Source organism: Crocuta crocuta, unplaced genomic scaffold (assembly GCF_008692635.1).
Source record: "Crocuta crocuta isolate KB4526 unplaced genomic scaffold, BGI_CrCroc_1.0 scaffold164, whole genome shotgun sequence".
In the NCBI taxonomy this organism is placed as follows: Eukaryota; Metazoa; Chordata; class Mammalia; order Carnivora; family Hyaenidae; genus Crocuta; species Crocuta crocuta.
In genome coordinates this window covers 2,132,501-2,158,949 of record NW_027530016.1, presented here as the reverse complement: position 1 = coordinate 2,158,949, position 26,449 = coordinate 2,132,501, and the positions used below count along the sequence as shown (strand labels likewise).

Sequence of the window (26,449 nt, the reverse complement as noted above, 5' to 3'; positions counted from 1 at the left end):
AAACCTGCTTTATTGTGCCCCTTCCAAACCTCTTTCTTGGGAACTATGTACTCATGTATTTGTGTATCTTTCCATACCACCTTTGTATATATTTAGATATGTGTCCCCACAGAAAACACTGCTTTGGTGTGTTTTAGAACATGGTTAATGCACTGTTTTATCAACCTGTCCTTTGTCCTAATGTTGGGTCTTGGACAGATTTTAGTATCAGTACACATAGATCTGGTTCATTTGTTTTAACTGCAGCACAGGATGAATATAACATACTTTATTTAGCTATTCCCGAATTATTATTGGATAGTTATTTTCCGTTTTCTACTATAACAACACAGAAATGATCACTCTTGTATATACCTTACTATGTAATGTGTGAATAATTGTTTTAGGATATGTTGTGAGAAGAGAAACTACTGGAATATAAAGTCTGTACCTTTCACATTTTAGTGGATACTGAGCACCAAACTGTCAGAATTTCTGAGTGCCCATTTCACATCATACCCACCAGCAGTGTAGATGAGCCCTGGTTCCTTTGGTCTCACAAATATTTAATGTTATCAAACTGATCAGTAAAAAATGTTTTCTCCTTAATATGCATGCCTCTGATTGCTAGGAAGATTAAGAGTATTTAAAAAAGTTTGTTGGCTATCTGTATTTTCTGGTTTATGAATTGTCTTTTCCCATTTTTTTTTTTTTTTTTTTTTACTGAGTTATCTTTTTCTGATCTATTTGCTGGAGTTCTTTATATATTCCAGATCTGAATACTTTATCTGTTAAATATATTACAAATGTTTTATCCTAGTCTGTAAATTATCTTAACCTTGTTTATACCATTATTTGAAGTTCTACATTTTGATGGATTCAAATATATCAATCATTTGTCAGAATATACTGATAATTATAAGGAGAGTAAAAATATGCTCAAGAGGGGCACCTGGATGACTAAGTCAGTTGAGCGCTCAACTCCTGATTTTGGCTCAGGTCATGATCCCAGGGTCATGGGATTGAGCTCCACACAGCGTGGAGCCTGCTTGAGATTCAGTTATCTCTTTCCCTCCGTCCCTCTCCCTGACTTGTGAGCACTCTCTCTCTTTCTCTCAAGTAAATTAAAAAAAAAAAATGTTCTCAAGAATACCAGATGTTTTCCCAAGGGGCTACATGCCTGGAATTTATGATTTGTAACTCTCACCCCTCTTTCAGAGAGATTATACTTTATAAATTTTATGAAGGTCTAGATTTCTTTGGAGGTTAATCTTAATAACATTTAAAGGAATGACATTGTAATTTTTCTCAATCTAAGTCAAAATTATTTAAATGATGTGACAAAAATTAAAAAGCTATTGTTAATTGACTTCATATACCTGATACAAATGAAGTAGTCTCCAAAGTTCTACTTCTGTAACTATTAGACACTTCTGAAATTAAAACTATTTGAAATTTTACTTTGCAGATAAGTGTATGAGAATGTATAGCCTATTACTGCCACCAATTTGTGATAATTTTTTTCATTTTACAAGTAACTTATGTACTTGGTTTTATATTTACGTCCTTAAATTACCTCAGATCATCTACTTAAGCAAAACATTTTTCTGAAGTTTATTTATTTATTTTGAGAGGGAGAGAGAATGTGCACAAAAGTGTGTGCATTGGCAGGGAAAGGGTTGGGGGGGGGCGGGGAGGAGAGAATCCCAAGTAGGCTCCGCCTGTCAGCACAGAGCCCAACCCAGCAGGGTTCAATCCCACAAACTGTGAGATCATGACCTGAGCCAAAAAGAGTCAGATGCTTAACTGACAGAGCCACCCAGATGCCATGCAAAACATTTTAAGTTAGGAAGCTCTGAATGTTGCAACTGTCAGATTTACACTGAGTATGCAGAATTGCTGTAAATAATTTCAACTGCAGAAACTGTAATCATGTTTCAATGCATCATGGATACTGTTTATCCTATTATACAGTCCCAGACACATTTCAGAATCACTGAGACTGTTAGTTTCACTACTACAACCACAGTAATTCCTTATCATAATGAAATAAGGTAACAGAAAGAATTAAAAATGCACACATAAAAAATGTATACATCTCTCAAAGGTTCTCAGGCTGCATCGTAGAGTCATGAAGCTGTATTTCTGTACCACTACATTAACAGTGCTGCTAAAATATAAACTGATAAACACAAAAAGGCCTTGCTCTGTTGGACAAACATCATAAAAACCCATTCCTAAAGGGCATTTGATGCTTTTGTTAACAACAGCCTACCTAATTATAATGAATAATCCTAGTTAAATGCTTTAACTAAATATAAAAAAGTATGTCATATTATGTCACGAAATAAAAAAAAAAAACAGATTATAGTACAAAAGCCTCTAACAATGTGCTTCCCATTTAGAAACACAGGTATATGCACATAAATATTTTAAATGTACTATAAATATCTATAAAAACAAATATCAGTATACACAAAAACTTTTATTTTTTATCATCTAAGAGAATGTGCATTCACGGGGTGGGGGGGAAGGAGAGGGGGAGAGAGAGACAGAGAGAGAGGGAGAATCTCAAGCAAGCTCCATGTTCAGTGGGCAGCCCGTGCAAGGCTTGATCCCATCACCCTGGGATCATGACCTGAGCCAAAATCAAGCTCAACCGACCCAAACACTCAAGTGCCCCAATATACACAAAAACTTAAAAAAATACTGTCTCATCTTATGATCTCATTGTCATCTGCTGAATTAGGTATTTTAAACATTTTTTTGTTTTAAGTTCTATGATGATAGACAAATGTCTTCTGATGATCCAGAGCAAATTCTTTACAAATGCTAAAAAACTTTAGTATCCCAATAAATACTATTTATGTTTTACCAGTTATGTCACAGTGTTTTATCCAACATTTGTAACAGGAATAGCTAGTAAGGCTAACTTCATCTTTATTAGAGTGATATTTTATATCTACTGGAAAGTAATTTTAATTTTTCTTCGTTGTTAGGTATTTTCTTTGAGTAACAGTAGGAATACCATGAACGATGTAACCTACAGTTAAAAATTGGTCTTGAATAAAAGTTCCAGCTGTCTTTATCTTCCATGTCCTTCTTTCCATAGCTTTCTGAACTTTTTAAGAATCTCATCAACGAGAATAATAATAGTTACCTGTATACTAAAGGTCACATTTAAAATACATTATTTTTAAAAATGCTTAAATAATTTGAATAGCAGAAAGCCATCATTCAAGTTTGCCACAGCAAAGTTACTTTTTTTAAGATTTAAGCAATCTATTATAGTTAATATATTAAAATACCAATATACTAATTGTAAAATATACAATTGCTGTAGTTTAATTATAATAAAACTAACTTAACAATGAAAAAGAAAACAAATACAATTATATTAAGTACTATTATATATTAAGTATACTATAAATATAAATACCTACTGGTACATCTTTCTTTTCTTTCCTTGAAGGATTTGTGCCTCTATGTTCATTCTGTTGTTGATATAATGAACCATCTCGTTCACCATTTAACTGGAAGGAGCTCATTCCATTTCCTTCAGTGAGATGTTTAAATATAGTTAAAAAGGATCAATTTTCATGAAAACCTTCATTCAGAAAATTATCAAGTAGGAAGGAAAAATACGATCTCTCAGATGGTTTCTGCCTTCATTTGTGATCACCCAATCAGAAATATTTAGTACTAAAGAAAAAAAGTCTGATACCTATGGTTCTACTTCTATCTCTATTTTTTCCATACAGATACCTTTAAAAATTTTTTTAAATGTTTTTAATTTATCTTTGAAAGACAAAGCATGAGTGCAGGAGGGGCAGAGAGAGGAGACACTGAGTCCAAAGTGAGTTCCAGGCTCTGAGCTGTCAGCACAGAGCCCAACATGGGGCTTGAACCCACGAACCATGAGATCATGACCTGAGCTGAAGTCGGACGCTTAACCGACTGAGCCACCCAGGTGCCCCTCATTATAGACAAATTTAAAATCAGGTTATATCAAATCACATACATTTATGTGAAAAACGAAGAAATACTGAATCTATAACTACTTTCAGGAAAGGGACAATTTACAAAATCCAGGAAATTTTAGTTGCTTTTTAACTGTTTCTTTTGCATTATATACCAGAATATAGTACAAAAACAGCATCTTCTAGTATTAATTTGGAGACAAATAGCTAGCAATAGTGACAACCATTTTTCTAGAAATGATAATATGAAATAAAACAAAGGAGTTAAACAAAGAACTCTCTTTTTCTGAAACACAAGCAGCCCACAACCAAACACACTGTCCTGTGTGTTCGGGTTCTTCTATTGCCACAGGAAGACAACCTGTGAACGGAGCTCTTCCAGCTCTCCAGGAAAAGAGGCTAGATATGAAATGAGAAACAAGGACATTTTGATACCAGAACGGGTCACAGCAATCCTGTCATATGAACACTTCAAACTATGCGGCAGAAAAGCAGAAACCATCTCTACAGTCATTGTCTTTCTTTTCCCCTCCCTCAAAGGAATTTCAAATACTCTTAAAAGAAAGACTCCCTCCATTCTCTTCACATAGTACGAAAACCAGGCAACATGCTTATTTCACCCTCCCTTCCCCCAGTACCTAAAGCAATTGGCTTTTGTGGAGGTAATCTGGGAGGGGGCGGTCTAGGTGGAACTTGGGATGGTTTTGCTGGGCTCTCTGACACGGGACATCTCTTGATAGTTCCTTGATTATCATCCTCAGTAGAATGAGTTTCCTGTGGTATGAATATGGACTTAGGCTGAAATAATACAGAAAAGGAGAGCAATGATCAAAGATGAAATGACTTGTTTCATTTAAAAAGAAAAATATTAAACATTTTTCCTTAGGTAAATACTATTCTATATCAGAGGCTTTTGAACTGTGTTTACTAGCTGAGCTTTAAGGTTATTCAACTGATTCATATTATCTTAATATGTATCTTAAAAATGTACATGTCTTCTCAGGAGAAAAAAAGGCCCCTATTAATTCCTTCACAAGCCTTCCTATCTAGACCTGCTAAATAAGAATATTCTGCTTTTTCTGATCTCCAATTTAAATGAGTCTCTTTTTATTTTAAACATTCAGACTAATCAAATTTCAGTTCTTTACAAGACTAAACTGTCTCTTTTAGATGACTCAGTGTCTTTTATGTTAATGCTTAACCTTTCATACCGGGGCAGAAGAAGATACCAATTAAAATTTTATCATACTAGAAAAGACTAACACAGCAGTATGAAATGGCTAAGAAACTTTCTGTGCAGACAGTGGAAAAAGCCCCGGTCAGCTGAAGGATTGGAAAATGTATAAATTCTTAATGTGTCCCTTACTAGAAAGATTGCTCACACTTATGTTTTTGAAATTCTAATGTAAAACTAAACAAGCAAATACAGTATTATTTACCTGTGTGAATCATAATTTTCTTTAAGTATAAAATGAAATAAAATAAAATATAGTAATACATTAGATGCCAAGACTGGTCAGACTCTAATTCTCATTTATAAACCCTGATTTCAAACCTTGTAACAAGCTCATTTTATAATTAAAATTTGCTGTGTATATAAACTCAAAATAAATTTATATTAGTATTACCTATATTAACTCAGTTTGCCTTAAAAAAACCCATCAGTGAGAAGAATTTTAGCTTTTTACAATGCTTCTGACAAAACACTGTGCTAAAAAGTTTTGAAAATTACTGTCTTTTCTGTACTTTTAATGTAAACGTACCTTCTGATAATTAAATATCTATTATGATAAATCACTATCCATTACCTATTCTTAGGAAATCACTTACTAGTAGATCATAGCTTCTGAAGGATAAAATCTTTCAAAAAATGTGAAATTTCTAGCCAGGTGAAATAATACTAACCCATTAATTTAATCATCTTCATGTACAAGTTTTCTAGAACTTATTATTTGGAATAAATACTAAATGACAAGTTGGATAGTTAAAAAAAAGACAACCAAAATTAATCACAATCATTAATACCATGATTAGTAACTTTAGGTTTTTTTGTGGATCTCAAAGTGCCAATAAGCTACAGAGTCACGATAATAAAGTGCTAACGTGACAGAACAATCACAGACACCCGCACCCACACCAACACGTAATTCACACTGAAAAACAAACCTGCTTACCTTTGGTGGCAAAGGAGGTGGAACTTTTGCTTTCATGGTTGAACTATAAAAACGTAAATATTTAGAATCAGAATTGAATTATTACTAAAGTGTAATTAATTTTTCAAAGATATGGAAGAAAATTTACATAAACAAGTTCCCTTTTCTGAGATCAAGAGTGTTTTCCAAAACGTTCTGTACAATGTTCAAGGTACGCTGAATGAAGTTTTATTCAGAAGTAATTAAGTAGATATGCTTTCTTGGTTTCAAATTAAAGTAGGAAAAGATAACTACAATTCCAGCTTATATCAACTGAATAAAAACACAGCAAGTAGTTAGGGAAAAATAGCAAAATGATAGAGTATAAGAATATATCACAATGTAAGCTTCATTTTTATTATTGTTATAGATGAAATATTTCTGATGAAGCTCATCAAAAGCTACATACAGTGTCTATAAAATTTTAGGCAGAATTTATCTGATTGAAGCTAAGATTCATTATAACTCAGTACTGGAGTTTTTGATGTACAAAAAATTAAAAGATGGAGCATACACTCTCAGATGAGGAAACAGAGGTCCGGAGAGGTTAAGTGACCTGATTCAAAGTCAAAGAGTACTGAGACAGAAAAGAAAACCTATGCCTTCACGCCTCCAACTGCTAGTCAGGTACTTGTCACTCTACCATGAAACTGAACCTTTCTTTACAGAAGAAAAAAAAAAAAAAGAACCTAAAAGAACTAAGCCTCAATGCTCACATTAAGTGAAAATATTCCTGTATATCTGATCCAAGAGAACCTTATAAAAAGAGGAAGAGAGATCTCTCCTCTCTCTCTCTGTACACACGAAGAAAAAACCCATCCAAGGACACAGCAAGAAGGCAGTTGTCCACAAGCCAGAAGAGGGCCCTCAACAGGAACAGAATAGAACTGTGATAAATTTCTGTTATTCAAGTCACTCAGTCTGTGGTATTCTGTAATGGCAGTCCAAGCTAAGACACACCCTGGTACCAAGGAGTGGAGTACTGCTACAACAAATACCCCAATGTGGAGGAAGCTTTGCTTTCTTTTTTAAGATTTTTTTTTTTTAAGTTTATTTATTTTCGGAAAGAGAGAGAAAGCGCGTGGGGGAGGAGCAGAGAGAGAGAGAGGGAGACAGAGAATCCCAAGCAGGCTCCATGCTGTCAGCACAGAGCCCAGTGCAGGGCTTAATCCTATGAACAGTGAGATCATGACTTGAGCTGAGATCAAGAGTCAGATGCTCGACTGACTGAGTCAACCAGGCACACCTGTAGAAGCAGCTTTGGAATCGATTAACAGGAAGGGGTCGGAAGAGTTCTGAGGTACATGTTAGAAATATGGATGCTAACAGTGATTTTGGTGAGAGGTCAGAAAGAGAGCTGAAGACTGTGCTGACAGCTCAGAGCCTGGAGCCTGTTTCAGATTCTGTACCTCCCCCTCTCTCTGACCCTCCCCTGCTCATGCTCTCTCTCAGAAATAAATAAAACATTAAAAAAAAAAAAAAAGAAGAGAGATGAAGAGAAAGTTTCCGTTTTCTTAGAGAAGACATTAATAATTATCAACAGAATACTGGTAGAATGTACACCTTAAAGGCCATTCTGTGGTGGAAATGATGGAGGTCTGTGATGGAAATGAAGACCATGTTACTGAAAATGGGAGGAAAAGTGATCCTTGCCAGAGAGGTAGACAACTTGGCTGAACTGTGTTCATATTCTAGTGTTTAGTGGAAGGTTAAATAAGGTCGTAAGCGTAAGGTCCCAGTTGGAGAGGGTAAGAAGCCTTCAATGAGAAGGGGGAGAAATTTCTTTCTCTGAACGCATGTATGCACTGAGGGCCCATGTGAGAACATGGTGACAAGGCAGCCATCTGCATGCTTGAAAGAGAGCTCTCACCAGGAATCAAATTGGCTAGCAGCTGGAGCCTGAACTTCCAGCCTCCAGAACTGTGAGACAGATTGCTGTTTAGACCACCTCTCCATGGTATTTTGTTAAAGTTGCTTGAGCTGACTAATACAACTAGATTAGAGAAAGACACTGTGGTATAACCCATAATAGTGTCAATATAAAGCTGTTAGATTTATGAAATCACATCAAATGACACTTTTTATCAAAAACAGAAAAAACTTACTGCTTGGATTCATCATCATCCCCTTCATCATCTTCTAAATGTGCCACATGCCCTCTAAGGACAAAGGATAATTCCACTGTTACTAAATGGACTTTACCAAAATGGCTTAAGAAGAAATTTTAGAAAGTGTAGGAATGGCTGCTGCAAGACAGCATTTTATTTCTGCGGCTTTACAGGATTCAGAATTAAACAACAAAACAACACAAGGCTACATGACAGAGAAAGGGGAAAACAAACTCTACTCATCTGTGACATAGGGTATTTTAAGCTTAATTAAAAACCAAAATTACCGCTGATGTAACTCTTCTTCAACAGACTTCAGAAGACTCCTTAAAAGAAAAAAACAAAAACCAAAAACTCATGTGAATGAAAAAGGAAATGCATACGAAGTACGTATTTTCATCGTTTGAACCTTAACCATAAATTAAATTACTTTTTACTACTTACGTCAGCTACAAAGATCTCCATACTATAGAACATCAAGTTATATTTAATAATATATCTGTATTTTCTGCTGCTAATGTCTTTGTACATGTATTTGAAATGAACAAAATAAATCCTAATGTTTACTGAAAAATACCAGTTCGAACAGAGGACAACCCACCATGAAATGTCACAATAGGACTGACAAAACCATAATTGCAGGGTCACAGTCAGGGGTTTCCAGGGTTCAAATTCTACCTGGAACATTTTACCTGACACCTGAAATTATATTTTCTTTTTCTTAAAATAAGGAAGGTGACACACTTTAAAAAAACGTCATGCTCTCAGGCAATCCTACAAAATGAAACTCAACATGTTGGATCTCTGCAAAAGCATGCATGCATGTGATGTGAATACATGAATGTAGTAGCACTTTGCTTTCACAGAAGACACTCACTTACCTGAAGTATCTGTTCTCCAGTGGTGTACTGGCAAACACATTTACACTTTTGGGAGACTAAGCCTGTATCAGACCAGGTGCGAGGATTTTATCATTAGGAGCAATTGATGAAACTGTAATATTCAGGAATGTGAGAGAGAACTCATGGCATTCCTGAAGTTCCCTTACTTTTCCCTGCGAGTCCATGCAGCGGACTTCCTCTATTACACTCTTCAAACACCAAAACTCAGTAGCTTTCTTAAAGCCAACGGGATACGGAGAAATATGGTTACTAATAGATTAGAGGTAAAAGTGAGCCAACAGAAAACTTACTCTCCTCAAAGTGTAAGGCAAAACCTTCTAGTCATTTTTCCCTCTGATATATATTGGAAAGAACTGCCCTTTGAATTATCAAAACATAAAACCAGAGAAATTGAAAGGTATAGTTAGCTGGTATGAGCAACAGAATAGCTTTTAGTCTTCAAATATTTTAATTAGGTCAGTTTACCAACACTCTAAGTATTAAAAAATGACAAAGCTCTAACTCAAGTGGTAAGTGATATGGGAAGGCCATAAACTAATTGCAAATCCTACTTTGCAGATAAAAAATAAGTGAGGTACTTCAGGCAAATGTATAAAGCTCTTCAAGCATAAAGCATAAAGCTCTTCAAGGGCTAGTTGTAGGAAGGCCAGAGCTTCTGACTAGCGGCAGGATCATAAATGATGCCAGCCTACAAAGCAAAGACAGCTTGCATCTGAGTCCCGCCTCTCCCACTGTAAGCTGTGTGGCCTTCGATAAGTACTTTGATTTCCCAATGCTTCAGTTTCCATATCTGTAAAACAGGAATTGTAACAGTACCTACATCAAAGGGTTTATCTGAAGATACAATGACTATGGGTAAAATGCTTAGAATAGTAATTTAAAATATAGTAAGTACTCAATTCACATTTTCTTTATTATGATGGACTAAGCAACATTTCTAAGTGTGGTCTAGGGGTCCTGGAGGTCCCTGCGCCTCCTGTAGGGGTCTGCAAAAACAAAACTATCTTCATAACGCATATAATACAAAAAAGCCTTTACCTTCTTCACTCTTATTTTCTCATCGAGAATGAAACTCTGGAGTTTTCCAGAGGTTATAAAATACAAGATAACACAACAGATTAGTAGCAGATATGAGAATCCAGCTGTCTTCTATTAAGCCAGATATTAAAGAGCTTTGCAAAAAATGTAAAACAATGCCAATTTTCTTACATTACTGTTTCAGAAAGATAGCTGTTTTTCATAAAAATTATTATTAGTAGGCCTCAATAAAAAGTTTGTGAATTACATGGACATATATAAAATCTATTAATGCGATTATTTGCTGCTTCTAAGTCTCATGAGAGGAATTGAGTGGTGTTAGGTTTGAGGTGGCATTTAAATTGGTCCTTAATGATGAGGAATTTTTAAAAAATATTTATTTTTGTAGAGAGCGCAAGTGGGGGAGGGGCAAAGAGAAGAGGGGAGAAGATCGGATGCAGGCTCTGAGCTGACAGCCTGATGTGGGGCTCGAACTCACGAACTGCGAGATCATGACCGGAGTCGGACGCTCAACCAACTGAGCCACCCAGTTGCCCCACGAAGATTTTTTTAAATACACACACTAAAAAATGTTACTTATGATAACATGTAACGAGTAGATTACTATTTTAAGTAAATAAATATTTTGAAAAGTTGTTTAAATTTATAATACTGTAAATACTAACAGTTATAACTCATATAAACAAAAGCTCTCTGCAGTCCTCAATAATTTTTAAGACTGTAAAGGGATCCTTAGACAGAAAATTTAGGAAGCACTGCTTTAAACTGTTAACAAGTTAAATATAGTATCATAGTGTGCTTTTACATCATGTTAGAAGATAGGAAAAAACTTTTTTCTTAAGCACATGCCAATATTTGGGGGGCACCTCTTTTTCAATAAAGAATATTCAGATTTGAGAACAATTAAGAGGTAAAGTAAAAATGTAGTTTATTTTTCAGTTACCATATTTAATTTGACTTAAATGGCATTCCACTTTTAAAAAAGAATCCTCCCAAGAGGACTATGTTCTCCAAGAATAAGAAAGAAAGGTTGAATAAGACATGGAAAAGCAGCTAGCTTTACTGCTATGGACTCACGTATATTTTTAATTTACTTACTAGTAAATTCCCTACTATGTTTTACAGGTATTTTGTTAATAAGGTATATAATTCATGAAGTGTTAATGAAAAGTAGGATATATAATTTGCTTTTCAAAGGCTTTAATAAAGAGAAAGTGAAACAGGGCTAAATTTGCTAAGAGGTTCATTTACTGTAAATACTGTATCTTGCAAGCCCTGGGGAAAAGAAAAGTAAGACTGATTTAATCACTAACACTTGGTGCTATACAATAAACAGTGTCACTATTCATTGGTCCAGGTGGATTCTTCTGTTATGGAATTTTTTAGAAAGTAATGAACAAAATAAAACAAAAATGATGTCCACAGATACTGAGTTACTAAGTCTATCTAAAATAATTAGGAAATCTGGATGAAGATGTTAAAAATGGGGAACAATATGCAATCACAGATTCAACTGATGAAAGCGAAGAAACAGATATAGGGAAGTAAAAAAAACAATACAAAAACCCCACAGCCAAAATATTTAGCATATTCAAATTAGCTAAGAAATTCACATGCTGGTTGCTGAAATCTCCTAAAATTGCCCAACTGACTAAAAACAATCTTTAAGTATTGTCCTGAATATAGTTGAAGACAAAACAAAAAATTTCCTATTTCTTTAAAACTAAAGAGCAGTTTTATTCACTCATATTCACTGCTTTTATAATCAAAAATTACTTACTGAGTAAAAACTACACAGATAAGGGCAATCATTAAGTATTTACTAAACCATCCTGAATGCTTTGCAATGATTATTACATTTCACCCTTACCACTTCACAAGGCAGGGGCTATTATAATCCCCATTTTACTAGAGAAAATTGAGGTAAATTTCTCAAAGTCACAGAGCTTACAGGAAGAGACAGTTCTGACTCCAGATATGGCATTCACTACTATTACATCCAATTGTGCCAGGAAGTGTGTAATTCAATGTACTTTTTTTCACCATTACTTAAGTCTTGAGAATTAAAGTTATGTTTAGAATTTTTGCTCTAAATTAAAAACAATCAGAAATAATTTAGTTTTCTCTTAAAAACAGTATTTTGTTAATTTTAAATAATCAGAAAAGTTGACACCAATAACAGCCTTCAAAAGAAAAGAAAACTCAGTTAAGTCAAAATACATATTCTATTAAAAACAAAACAAAACAAAACAACCTATACCCTATCTTAGTTCCTGTATGGTCTGGAATAGGTAGAAGCCCATAAATGGAAATCTGTCTGCCTGATCACCTATGGAGAAAGCAGGAAATCCTGTGAGTTTTAAAACACTGCCTGGTCACAAGAATAAAGCAGACGTATCAGTACAGCAAGAGAAGTGCTACATCCATGCTCATGTCACATGTATGTATATACCTGTACACAAAACACAGCCAAAGGTCAAATTTTTGGCCAACCTACCTTGCCAGTGATTCGTTATATAGACTATAGTTCCTTAAGCAGGGATCCAATTAATCAAAAAATGAAGGTTGGGCAAATTATTAACATTTTACCTAGCCAAAGTAACTATATACTATGAAAATGTCTAACAATCAGATATTAGACAATGGGAACTAAGGAATCTGGAAAAGCATTAAGTGATGGGCCATGTATCTTCTTGCATTTTTGGTAGTATATAATTTAAAAATATACTTAAAATGAGCCAAAAAAGTGTAAAGGAGGTATTTCTCCACATCAACCGTCTCTTAAAATACACCAAAATTTGCTAACAAGGTCCTTAAAACTAGTGACCTTAAATTAAGACAAAATAACAAAAAAAGCACTTCAGAATTTGTATTTGTTAACCACTATGAGGCAAATCTTCCTTTGCTGTCCATCAGTGAATCAGGAGAGATTATAAATAGCACACAGTTACTAGTTAGAAAAAATGTCATTTTTCTATCGGGGAAATTTTATGTTTTTTCCATTTTAGGAACCATAAATCAGGTTAATTAAAAAAAAAAACCTCATCGTATTTAACTCAAGTTCGGCTTAAATCCAAACTAATGCAGTTCTCTAGGCTGTCATTCAAAATCTTTTCTCTGTGTTGAAAAAAGATAGGGTATTTCGTCTTAAAAAAGGAGACATGATTTTGCATTATCTTTAAATCTGAACTACTTGTCTTAGTCACCATTCCTCAAATGCTTAAACTACAGACATATATATATATATATATTTTTCAACTCTCCAATGTAAGTGAAATTATATGTTGAAATTTTAAGTTCTGATTGTTCAAACAATATCTACATTGCTGGAAGTTTTTGACAATTTAAATAGTATTTCCTTGCAAATTAGATTTTATAATGGTAACTTATCCACGAACTCAGGATAATGAGAATCTACAAAGAACAGCAGGGTCCTGTCCCCTTACTCTGCTGAGGACTATGAACAACTTAAATTGTTCCTCCTCGTAAGCTGCCTTCCACTACAGTGGTATACCACCTAGAGAGTGACTGGTGTACAGCAGAGGCCTTGAATAATTGTTGGATTTACTTCTTGCAGGAATTGATAATTCTGAAGACACTAGATGCATTTTAACTACTATCTACTTTTTGAAAAGCTCTTAAAAGCTAAAAAGTTAGGATAAAGATTTCTAACAGTGTGAATACCTCAAACTATTTTCAGAGCCAACACACCTGGGATATGTACCAAAGCAAGTTTTATAAGGAATAAACAGGTCAACCTTAAAAATAAAAGAAAAAAATCTGAAACATATTGTCTTCAGTTGGAATGTACTTTGTTTTCTCTAACAAGGTCTACAAAGTACCTTGATATAAAAAAAAATGTCCCCATTATGACAATTACTGCCTAAATGATTAGCAAGGTTGCAACGAAGAAAAGTTGAAAGCATATTATAAAACCTACCTACCAGACTAATATAATTTATGTCTGGAAATACTAACATATGTTTATATATTAAATATATAATAAAACATAGAATAGATATGTAATATATATAGATTAAAATATAAACCAACTTAATTATTCTTGAATTTAAATTTAATTTAAAAAGAACTTTACTTACTTGTTTGCACCCAAAAAGTAACTACCTTGATGTCCTTGTCCATATTCTAGTTGTAGATCCTAGTAGTACAAAATGATGTATTTAGCAAAATAGTAATATATCACAAATCATAATACACAAAGATACATATTTTAATAGAGAAACCACAGATTGCAAATAAATCTGTATTGCTAGATGTTCTTTAAAAATAAAGGCATGGTGGGACTTCCAACAATAAAAGATGTCAGAAGTTTGTAGTTGTGGTTTATATATTTTATTATTTAAGTTCAGTATTTTTCTGGGAACTTGTCTGAATAATACATATAAGTTTCATTTATGGCTATTGCTTTCTTAATTAAAATTTGTAAAAAAAAACAATTTTTAGAAAGAAAAATGTGCAAATAAAGTATTTAATATCAAAGCTATAATGAAGCAAAATGATTACAGAAGAGAACAAGCAACAAAAATCTTGACTTTGTTCAAGAAGATCTGCAATAATTAGGTACTTATATACGTTCACATATTTCTACTGTTGCTTCAGGCAGGTAATAATTTTTAAACATACAGAACAGGTGTTCTTTTTAAGTAAATTGTATGGATGAACATGGCCAAGGTTGCATATTACACTTAAAGGGCTTTTAATAATTTTTTAAAGAGCTAAGTAGTGAAACTTCAAATGAGTATTACTAAGGCAGTTCCTTAACGAAACGTTTCCCCTGAATGCGACAGGTTGTAGAGTTAAGAACTGAAATTTAAAGGGACTAACAATATATATGCTCAACTCAAATGCCTTCTTGGGGAAAAAATTATGTTTTCCAACAACTATGGAAAGTACAAACTAAAGTTTCCTTTCTCCCCTTAAGTCACTGTATTTCAAGCATGATTTTAACAATAAAGGGGGAATATTTAACATTTAAAATGAGTTTTATTTTCATCAGAATATAGAATGCTTAAAGTGTTTTCTGATTATACAAGGTGTCGCCAGATGCACAGTCAGGATTTAATGCAAAAGATACCTCCTTGGAGTAGGCTTCCAACACTGTATAGGAAGAAAGGTGCAACCTTTCCCATGTCTCCGCGGCATTTAATACATAGTTCTCCTCTAGCACTTAAACTGCCTTTTAATTAATTTACTAACCAACTTATAAAATTAGAAACCAGGCTGTGAGCTCCTCAAATAAGGGAAGTTGTTAAGTTTAACCTTCTTCCCTTACAGCCCAGAGTCTAGAATAGTACCTAGCACACACTAACGAGGCCCTTAAAATAAATTCTTGTTTAAATGCCGGTAGTTCAGTTTCCTGTAAGCAGATAACTAACACTCCAGCCTTGTTAAGGCACACAAATTTTAAATAACAAAAATACTAAGTCTAAGAATACAAGAATTCTAAGCGATACATTTAAGTGAAAAGCACTTTTTAACATTTAAGTACTCCTAGACCTGTCAAAAAGATTATCTGATGAAAATCAAAATCAAAATCCTGGTTTAGACAAGATTCAAATCTTGTCTTCTTCAATATTTGTATTCTTTCATGCATAATAAACATTCCTACCAGTGACAGAACAGATAATACATCAAAAACAAGATTAGTCAGCCATCACACTAGTATCACATGAAATTCCAATGCAAATGGATACTGGCTCTATTTAATTCATAATGATATATCTTAATAGGATTATATCACTGTTATCATAAGACTACCAATTATTCTGCTGTACAATTTAAGTGGTCATGACTTTGTACAGGAACGTTTACTCTTTGGAATCCAGTAAAGAGAAGTACTAATCTCAATGAATACACTTCTACTAAATTCAATTTTTTTCCTTCAGCTACAAGTAACCTTCCCTTCTTTACCATACCAGCAATCTCTTTAGCCAATGGAATTTCTTAAGCCCCTAATCAAATGATGGCTTCTAAAAGTGTACATTTGTGCAGAATGGCAATAGCTTCTGTTATATAAACACATATCATGTGGCTGTTGTAGAAACAGTCATCTTATGGTACATGACAATTGTCAGGTTGATAATAATGATTGAAAAAAATCCACTGAGATTAGCAAAGTAATTAGGAAGGTAAGAGTCTAAAATAACAAATGTAGTATTTTAATAGAAAATTGTACATAGGTTCATAAGCAGAATAACATTCTGGCCAGGGAGAAGTTGCATATCCAAGTGTGATGACTAAATGTGCCATGTATCAAACCCTACCAGGAAAGCTAAAATTAAAAGGGGCTCATTCTTTATTAATTCCTGTTTTTAGCAACCATGAAACAAAAACAATGTGCTAGGAATGTCATCAGGTAAAAGAATTACACTAAGTCCTCTCATCAGTACTGAATCTCATATAATTCAACTAAGATTTACCAACCACCTATTATATGGCAGGGACTCAGACTGTAAGTCATTCAAGAAATATGAGAATAAAAAAGAAAGGAAAAAAAGTAAAACTTGGGTAAAGTTAGTAGCCATTTATATATATTTAAAATACTCTAAGAAAGACTGATCCAAGACATTTATCAAAAAATACTTGGAAGCTATTCTGTAATAGAAAAATGCTACTAAAATCATGCTTGGAAAAGTACTCAAGATAATCCTAGATGAAGGAAAAACACAACAATCCTTTATAAGCTAAGTAAGAACACAGATGAACATGCCAAGAGAAACAAAAGAATTAGTAACAAATGAGGTGTCAACTTATTAATAAATGACAATGTTCAGCTATACAGTAAAGTCAAACAAGTAGCAACATGGGATGAAAACATGCAATAGATTTATATGGACTCAACCTGAATGCTCAAACAAAAACTGAAGATGGTCACTCCAGCCCAATGAAAATATCTTTTTGGGTCAGAAAATCCTAACTTCAGTTTTAGTGAATGGGGAAGTATTTCTAAACGTAGGATAGAGCCAGAAAGCACTGAAAAAGATAAAGGATAGAACACGGAACATGGGAAAGGGAAATTACATGATCAAGAAAATCTTTTTCATTGTTTTCTTTTTTTATAAGCCCTTTGTGAGGTTGCAAAGCCTATATCTGATGAGAAAACAGCGGGACGTTAACAGAACTGATAGAGCTGGCTACAAAAATATAAAAGAAAAAATATGGCAGCAATATATTTTATCAACAAAACAGAGAATAGAATAAGATAATTTCTTTCCTCATCAAAAATGAGAAAATTATTTGAATAAGGTCATTGTAAGATACCTTTTAATATGGTAACTTACAGAAGTAAAAAGGGATTGAATCTCAGACAAATCAAAAAAGATGTTCTAAGAAGTCAGAGAAGCAAGTGAGGTCATAACACTAACAGATAAATGCTGAGCAGTATTCATGACTCTGACATGGAGAACTTGGACATGAAGATCAAACAGGGTAGGTTTGCCATTCTAGAAAATGTCCTATCATTGTGCAATTATAAATGAGTTCTGCTTAGAAACTGTCTTATTATATTAGGTAAGAAAAGTAGCCACACCACATAAACTTAATAATAAGTAATAGTTTAACAAATTAAAAATAAACAAAGTTGGCATTTACTGTTTCTTTTCCCGAATAAATTTAATTTTATTTTCAGACTTTATTCAATTTTGACCTAATTCAGGGGTTTCTTAAAGTACTTTTGTTATATTTACTGACAATGATCAATCGGGTAGCACTCAATATACTCAATATGTATTGGTCATTAATTCTCATAATGACCTTCTGAGTTAAAGGCTATTCTGATTCAGGTGCCTGGGTGGCTCAGTCCATTAAGCATCCGACTTCAGCTCAGGTCATGATCTCATGGTTTGTGAATTCGAGCCCCGTGGAGCCTGCTTCGGATTTTATGACTCCATCTCTCTTTCTGCCCCTCCCTTGCTTGTACTCTGTCTCTCTCTTTCTCTCTCTCAAAAATAAATAAACCTTAAAAAAAAAAAAAAAAAAGACCCATGGCTAATATTATCCTCAATGGGGAAAAACTAAGAGCTTTCCTCCTAAGGCCAGGAACATGACTGGGATGTACACTCTGACCTCGAAGTCCTAACCTCAGCAATCAGACAACAAAAAGAAATAAAACACATACAAATTGGCAAGGAAGAAGTCAAACTTTCACTTTTCGCAGATACTCTATGTGGAAAACCCAGAAGACTCCACCAAAAAACTGCTAGAACAGATACATGAATTCAGCAAAGTCACAGGATATAAAACCAACGTACAGAAATCGGTTGCAGTGGGGCGCCTGGGTGGCTCAGTCGATTAAGTCTCTGACTCTTGATTTCAGCTCAGGTCATAATCTCACAATTCGTGGGCTCAACCCCACATCGGGCTCTATGCTGACAGTGCAGAGCCTGCTTGGGATTCTTGCTCGCTCTCTCTCTCTCCCCTGCTTACACCCTCTCTCCCTCTCTAAAAATAAACTTAAAAAAAGAAAAGAAAAGAAATCATATTAATCAAAAAAATCAGTTGCGTTTCTATACACCAATTAGGAAGGAGTAGAAAGAGAAATCAAGGAATTGATCCCATTTATACCTGCACCAAAACCTGTAAGATATCTAGGAATAAACCTAATCAAAGAGATTAAAAAGATCTGTATGCTGAGAACTACAGACAGCTTATTCAAGAAATTGAAGAAGACACAAATAAGTGGATAAACATTCCATGCTCATGGACTGGAAGAATATCGTTAAAATGTTGATACTACCCAAAGCAATCCACATAATCAATGCAATCCCTATCAAAATAACATTAGCATTCTTCACAGAGCTAGAACAATTCCAAAATCTGTATGGAATCAGAAAAGACCCCCAAATAGCCATATTAATGTTGAAAAAGAAAACCAAAGCTGGAGGCATCACAATTATTCCAGACTTTAAACTGCATTACAAAGCTGTAATCACCAAGACAGTATGGTACTAGCACAAAAACAGACATCCAGATAAGGAAACAGAATAGAGGACCCAGAAATGGACCCACAAATTTATGGCCAACTAATCTTCGACAAAGCAGGGAAGAATATACAATGGTAAAAAGACAGTATCTTCAGTAAATGGTGCTGGTAAAACTGGACAGCAGAAGAATGAAACTGGACCACTTTCTTACACCATACACAGAAATAAATCCAAAATGGATTAAAGACCTAAGTAAGCCAGGAAACCATCAAAATACTATAGGAGAAAACAGGCAGCAACTTCTCTGACCTCAGCCGCAGCAAATTCTTACTAGAGCTATGTCTTTGGAGGCAAGGGAAACAAAAGCAAAAATGAACTACTGGGACCTCATTAGGATAAAAAGCATTTCTTTTTTTTTTTTTAAAACTATAGTACAGTTGACACCTATTGCATTAGTTGCAGGTATACAACATAGTGATCCAAACCTCTATTCAGTATGCTGTGTTCACCACAACCGCACTACCATTGATCATCAGGCCACACTCTTACAATACCACAGACTACATTCCTTCTCTTGCACCTTTTATCCCAGTGACTAATTCATCTGGTAACTGTAAGCCTGTACCTCCCACCTCCCTTCATTCATTTTGACCAGTTCCTGTCCCCCTTGCCTCTGGCAACTACTAGCTTGTTCTCTGTATTTATGGGTTTGGTTTTTTTTTGTTTTTTTTTGTTTTTGGCTTTGTTCATTTGGCTTTTTGTTTTTCAGATTCCACATATAAGTGAAATCACATGGTATTTGTCTCTCTCTGACTTATTTCACTTAGCATAACACCTTCTAGATCCACCATGTTGTTGCAAATGGAAAGATCTCATCTTTTCATCTTTTGTTATTGCTGAGTAATTAATATTGTTGTATATACATACCACATCTTCATCCATTTATCTACAAACACTTAAGTTTCAACATCCTGGCTACTGAAAATAATGCTGCAATAAACAGAGAAGTGCGCATATATCTTTTTGAATTAGTGTTTTCATTTTCTTTGGATAAATACCCAGTAGTATAATTACGGGATCATACAGTATCTTTATTTTTCATTTTTTCAGAAACCTCCATACTGTTTTCCATAGTGGCTACACCAATTTGCATTCCCACTAACAGCGCACAAGGGCTCCTTTTCCCCCATATCCTTGCCAACACTTATTATTTCTTGGCTTTTTGATTTTAGCCATTCTGACAGGTATGAGGTGATTTTTCATTGTGGTTTGACTTGCCTCATGATTAGTGATGTTGGGCATCTTTTCATGTGTTTGTTGGACAAAATGTCTATTCAGGTCCTCTGCTCATTTTTTAACTGGGTTGTTTTTTTGGTATTGAGCTGTGTAAGTTTCTAAAGATATTTCGGATATTAACCTCTTACTGGACATATCATTTGTAAATATCTTCTCTCATTTAATAGGTTACCTTTTCCCTGGCTGATGGTTTCCTTTGCTGTGCAAAAGCTTATTTTGGTAATGTCCCAATAACTTACTTTTGCTTTTGTTTCTCTTGCCCTAGAAGACATACCTAGAAAAATGTTGCTAAGGCAACAAAAGAGATGACTGCCTATGCTTTCTTCTAGAAGCAAAACTCTTACTATTTAATTACTGCATTATGGTGACATTTTTAAACTTAAGCATCTTTTCAAAATTTGCAGACCTTTATTACTCATTAACAATCCTAGAAATCAAGCTCTGTTCTTCTGGTTTCATATATTATGATTATCAAATTTAAAAAAAATCATTGCATTGTAATAATGAAAACTGAGATGTAATATTCTCGATTCATTTATAAAATCAGAAAATGAATACATTTAGCATTTAAATACATTTAGCACTTGAAACAATAAATCATTCATGATATGGGACTTTCAAGCAACAAGTCTTTAAAGCGGTAAATTTTCTGGGTCCCGAAAGATTTAGAGCTGCCATATTGGTGCCAAGATGACAGTCGGACATTTTGCATTCATCAGGCTTCTTTCTAGTGGCCAAGAGCAAGTATTTGTAACAGGTGGAATTCTTGTTGACAGTGCCAAAGTTTTAGGACCGATGAAATCAGGGAATTGAAACAGCTATGGACACTTCACACAAATTGGGATGGCTATTCTTACACACACACACACACACACACACACACACACACACACACACACACAAAATAACATGTGTTGATGAAGATGTGGAAAAATTGGGAGCCCATGTGCACTGCTGGTGGGAACGTAAAATGACATAGCTGCTATGGAAAATGGTATGGCATTTCCGTTAAAAATTAAATGTAGAATTACTATATGATGCAGTAATTCCCTCTCTTGTTCTATGCCCCAAAGAACTTAAAGTAGAAATCAGAAAGGTATTTGTACATCCATGTTCATAGCAGCATTACTGACAATAGTCAAAAGGTGGAAGCAATCCAACTGTCCATTGATAGAAGAATGAACAAAATGTGGTGTACACACACACACACACACACACACACACACACAGAAATATTATTCAGCCTTAAAAAAGAATTTCTGACCCAGGCTACACCATGGGTGAATCTTAAAACACGTTGTGACATTATGCTAAGTGAAGTGAACCAGTCAAAAAAGGACAACTATTGTATGATTCCACATCTGTGAGGTACTTCAAAGAGTCAAAAGGTAGAGTGGTGGCTGCCAGGCGCTGGAAGGAAGGGGGATGGGAATTACTGTTTCATGGGTAAGGAGCTGCAGTGTGGAAAGAAGAAAAACGTTCTGGGGATGGAGAGTGGTGATGGTCGCACAATATGACTGAACTTGATGCCACTGGACTTCACACTTAAAAAAGGTTACAATGGTAAATTTTATGTTATATATTTTACCACAATAAAAAAATTATGGGGCACCTGTGTGGCTCAGTCAGTTAAGCATCTAATACTTGGGTTGTGATCCCAGGGTCGCAGGATTGAAATCTGCTTAGGATTCTCCCCCTCCCTGCCCCTACCCACTCGTGCAAATGCACAGGCTCTCTCTCTCTCTCTCTGTCAGAAAAGAAGTAATAATAACTATGGGGGCACATGGGTGGTGCCCGACTCTTGATTTCGGCTCAGGTCATGATCTCACAGTTAAGAGAGATCAAGCCCCACATCTCTGTACTGACAGCAGAGCCTGGCTTGGGATTCTCTCTCCCTCTCTCTGCCGCTCCCATGCTGGTGCTCAGGCATGCACTCTCTCTCTTTCTCTCTCACAAAATAAATATTTAAAAAACAGATAAAACAGGAACATTCTTCTAAAAACTAACAATAACTATGGAACATATATATGTTGATTAAAGGAGCAACCAGAAGTGCGAGCTCAGTATTTGGGGTAGAGGCAACAGAGACAGGGTTTGGGTTTCAATCCCTGAGCCAGGCTACCTTGATCAAAGCCCTGCTGGGCTATTAGTTAGCTGGGTAGTAAGACTCCAATCCCAGCTTCTTTGCACCTAAAGTCCCCTCATTTGTAATACAAGGATTTTAATACATTTGAAGTGTTTAGAATGCCTGGTGTATAAAAACTTGTAGATGAATGTTAGCTTTTATCATCATCAGAAGTGAACTTTTAAAGGTTGACTTTATAAGCTGTAGGATCTGACAAATGTTTTATTCATCCCTCTTCTGTCAGAACTGTGTAACTAGTGAACTGTCCCGAAAGCCCTCTGTTACAAGACCCCCTGTGAACTGCTCCCTCTGTCATAAGAAACTCCTGATTATCTGGGGGTAGGACAGTTCTAGGGAACAGAGCCATGATAAATTATTCACGTTACTAGGCTGGTTCTAGAAACACAGGGAACAGAAGAGAATAACTGTAATTCTAAAGACCATGTTTCTGGGTTTGGTGCTGTTGTCTTTTCTAGAGAATATTAATAACGGTCAGTTTAAACTTTTGATTTTATGGTCTTTTATTTCCACAACAAATGTCACTAACTGTCATTCTAGCCTATATGTGTGTAATTCTGAAAAAAACCTTCAATCCAGAAATCACTGACAGCGTTTTCTTCAGACATTGCATCTCACTTGCCTCTTTGGACAGTTAACTCTCAAGCCTTACACTTTCTGGTTTTCTCTGGACCATCAGATGCATCCTTCTTTCTTTAGGCACAGTCCAAGTACTGACTCTTCCAGCTTTTCAAGTGCTTCTTCCTTTTCCTCCATGTTGGTTCTACCTTTGGCTGCAAAACACAGGTATCGCCCACTGTGCTAACCAGTTTTCTGCACTCCTTCTTTCTTCGGACCTAACTAGGGAACACATGCAATCATGGTTTCATCTACCATTTCTTCTTTGATGACTTCAATCTTCCTTTTCTGAGCTAATCCCATAATTCCAGTAGTAGTATGCCCATTTCATAATTTCAGCTCTTTATCTGCCATCTCTCAAAACTGTGGTCTGTGCCAATGACCGTTCCCACATCAATTCCCATGAAACATTGGAGGCATCTGTCCATTCTCTTCCTGAAGATTCTATAATCGTTCCTACACTACAGTGAAATTGGTCAATCACTTCCAGAAGCCAGATAAGCCACACTGACCCCAGAGCTTTTCTCCTTTGATTTCCATAGACCTGTTAACCTAAATGTCACCCTCTCCTCCTCAACAGGCACCACCTGCTGGCAATCCACTGTGTATTTTGCTGCACGGCTGAAAATTCCTATGTCCAAGTATTTTCAGCCCATCAAGACAGCCACTTCCAGGGCGCCTGGGTGGCTCAGTTGGTTAAGCGGCTGACTTCAGCTCAGGTCAAGATCTTGCGGTTCGTGGGTTTGAGACCCACGTGTCAGGCTCCATGCTGACAGCTTAGAGCCTGGAGTGTGCTTTGGATTCTGTGTCTCCCTCTCTCTCTGCCCCTCCCCTGCTTGTGCTCTGTCTCTCTCTAAAATAAACATTAAAAAATTTTTTTTAAAAAGCCACTTCCTCAAAAGAGGAATTATGTTTAAATAGTCTCTTTTATGTTCTACAAATGTTATAGGGCATAGAATTAAGAATTTATATACAGAATCATTTAAATTAACCAGAATTGAAAGAAGTATGTTACAAAGGCAGAGAAAAAGGAAAGAGAAGGAAAATTCCAATGAAAATGCAGAAAAATAGAGTCTAAGGGTAAATACGGAGGCAACTTAGAGCCCTGGCTAGCTACTAAAGTAGAAAAAAAACCTATTTAACAGTAACTATTAAAGTTACTATTTACTTAATATTTACCAGGGTTAATTTCCCTCTTTTCTTACATAATGGTAACACAGCCTTAATACTTATAACTTCAGGGAGGCTTTAAAACCCAAATTCTGGACTGAGAAAATGAGATATTACCTAATGCTACAAAGTTGTAATTTCACCTGAGACTGATTTCATTGTTAATTAGGGGTAAGTTATTTTTTGAAATTATTTATAGATATATTATATATGTAATATATAAAAACAGTTTCATATATATGAACAGATATATGATACAGATGGTTTCTAGTTCACTAAAATAAATCATATTAAATGATATTTTTATAGGGAAATGTAAATTCTAAAAAAATCCCCACATTTGAGTGTGAAAATTAAATGCTTTTCATTAAAAAAGGGAAGTATTTTTTAGTTTTTATAACATAAGACATTTGAGTAGATATATCTAACTTGCTTTGCAAAAAATTTGCTATAATCAGTATACAGAACTGGTTCATTAAAATTGGACAAAATGTTTGATCAAAAAAATAAAAAACAATTAAGACTAAACAATGCTGACAAAGAAAATCAGAAGATGAGAAATACCAGATTAGATCTTGCAGTGTAGTATATTTCTTCTGAACTGTCCAAAAAACCATCACTGTCGGGCTGTTTAGCAGAGACCAAGAAACCCAAGTTATTTACACTTAGACTAAAAGCCACAAATTCACAAAGGGAAACTGTCACAAATGAGGTTAGTCCTGCTAATAATTTTATTAAGGCAAATGCCAAGTCAAATCATCTTAAGAAGCTTCTAAAATAGCAATATTGCAACAACTTTTCTTTGTAATACAGTTTTATAAAACTAGTATATAATTTAAATGCATGCAATGCCAACTTCAAAAGAGAAACAGGAAACAAACTCAAACTGCCTTAACAAATACCATTAACATTTACAAACATCATGACTACTTTCTGTTAACCTTCTACATCCTCTACATAAATGTTAGGCTTAAATGTCATAATATAATTATTTTAAGAATTTTCCCTTAACATTCCTTTCCTCCATGCTGGTATAATGAATTAGAAAAACTCCACTTTGTTTGTATGCCTTTAGTCAAGTGGGTTAAAATAAGCATTAAATTGAAGAAAGTTTCCATTTCAATCCTTACTACCTATTAACAGTAACTTTCTTCCCAGTACTGAACAGAAAAGAAAAAAAATAAAAAACATAATTTGGAGCTCTAGGAACCTGATTTCATTAGGATTAATTTTATTTTTTAAGTCTAATTTTTAAAAATTTTCCATAGGATATTAACATCTTAAATATCTGCAAAACATGTTTCTTCTAAGACTACATCCAAAAACATGATCATATACCTTGGAAGGTATTTACAAAACATTAACAAAGAACAATCATGAAAAGGACATTCATACAGTTATCAAGCCTTAAATGAATGACAGACTTGACCTACTACATACGCGTGGTCTCTCCTGAGCTTTAGTCCCAGTAGATGTGACTCTACCCTGATGTTTAGAAAACTGGCTTATACTCTTAAAAGGCTGCCCATAAATTCAGTGAGATGTAAGTTATTGGTCCAACATTTTAATTTAAAATGGTGGCATTTATCCTAACAACTGAATATACAAAAAGCCCCTCGAAAACTGAAAAACAAAAATGAAAACAATTTAAAAGGCCAGCATTAAAAACATTTAATAAGAGAATGGTAAAACTAGTAAGTTTCTCCTAACTTTAAGAATATTCAATCTCAGCAACACAGATTTATTTTTTATAATTTTACAATTACTTACCTTTTTATTTCCCCAAATGCTTTTGAAAATATCAGTAACTAGATTTTTTAGTCATTACCAATTTTCACAAAGACAAATGAAAATATTTATTTTTAGCGTTAACATTCCAAAACTACATTACTTACAAGTTCATGATGTGGTTCTGTCTCCTTCCTTAAGGGTGGATCAAATTTTACTTGGCCAACTAAAGAAGAAAAGAAATAAAGCCATGATCTCTTTTATATTCTTAAAGACCTAATAATTCTAAAACTTACTCTATGGCAATACATTTAATTTTACCAGTTACCATTTGGAGATCACAAACCAAAGAT

At 34.7% G+C, this 26,449-nt stretch overlaps 1 protein-coding gene across 4 annotated transcripts in view; it reads right to left on the bottom strand.

The window, feature by feature from the left end:
- MAP4K3 (mitogen-activated protein kinase kinase kinase kinase 3) overlaps window positions 1–26,449 on the bottom strand; it is a 185,613-nt gene that overhangs the window by 28,493 nt on the left and 130,671 nt on the right. For 2 of the 4 annotated variants that reach the window (XR_013335148.1, XM_077764230.1), the window contains exons 15-22: window positions 26,264–26,322; window positions 24,933–24,995; window positions 14,300–14,358; window positions 8,547–8,585; window positions 8,257–8,310; window positions 6,134–6,176; window positions 4,598–4,757; window positions 3,423–3,535 (exon numbers count right to left, since the gene is read on the bottom strand). Coding sequence is in view for 3 of the 4 variants with exons in the window: in XM_077764230.1 (XP_077620356.1) it covers window positions 3,423–3,535; window positions 4,598–4,757; window positions 6,134–6,176; window positions 8,257–8,310; window positions 8,547–8,585; window positions 14,300–14,358; window positions 24,933–24,995; window positions 26,264–26,322 (590 nt within the window). In the remaining variant the exon portion in view is untranslated. The remainder of the gene's footprint in view (window positions 1–3,422; window positions 3,536–4,597; window positions 4,758–6,133; window positions 6,177–8,256; window positions 8,311–8,546; window positions 8,586–14,299; window positions 14,359–24,932; window positions 24,996–26,263; window positions 26,323–26,449) is intronic. The other 2 variants (XM_077764231.1, XM_077764232.1) reach the window with 1 other exon arrangement.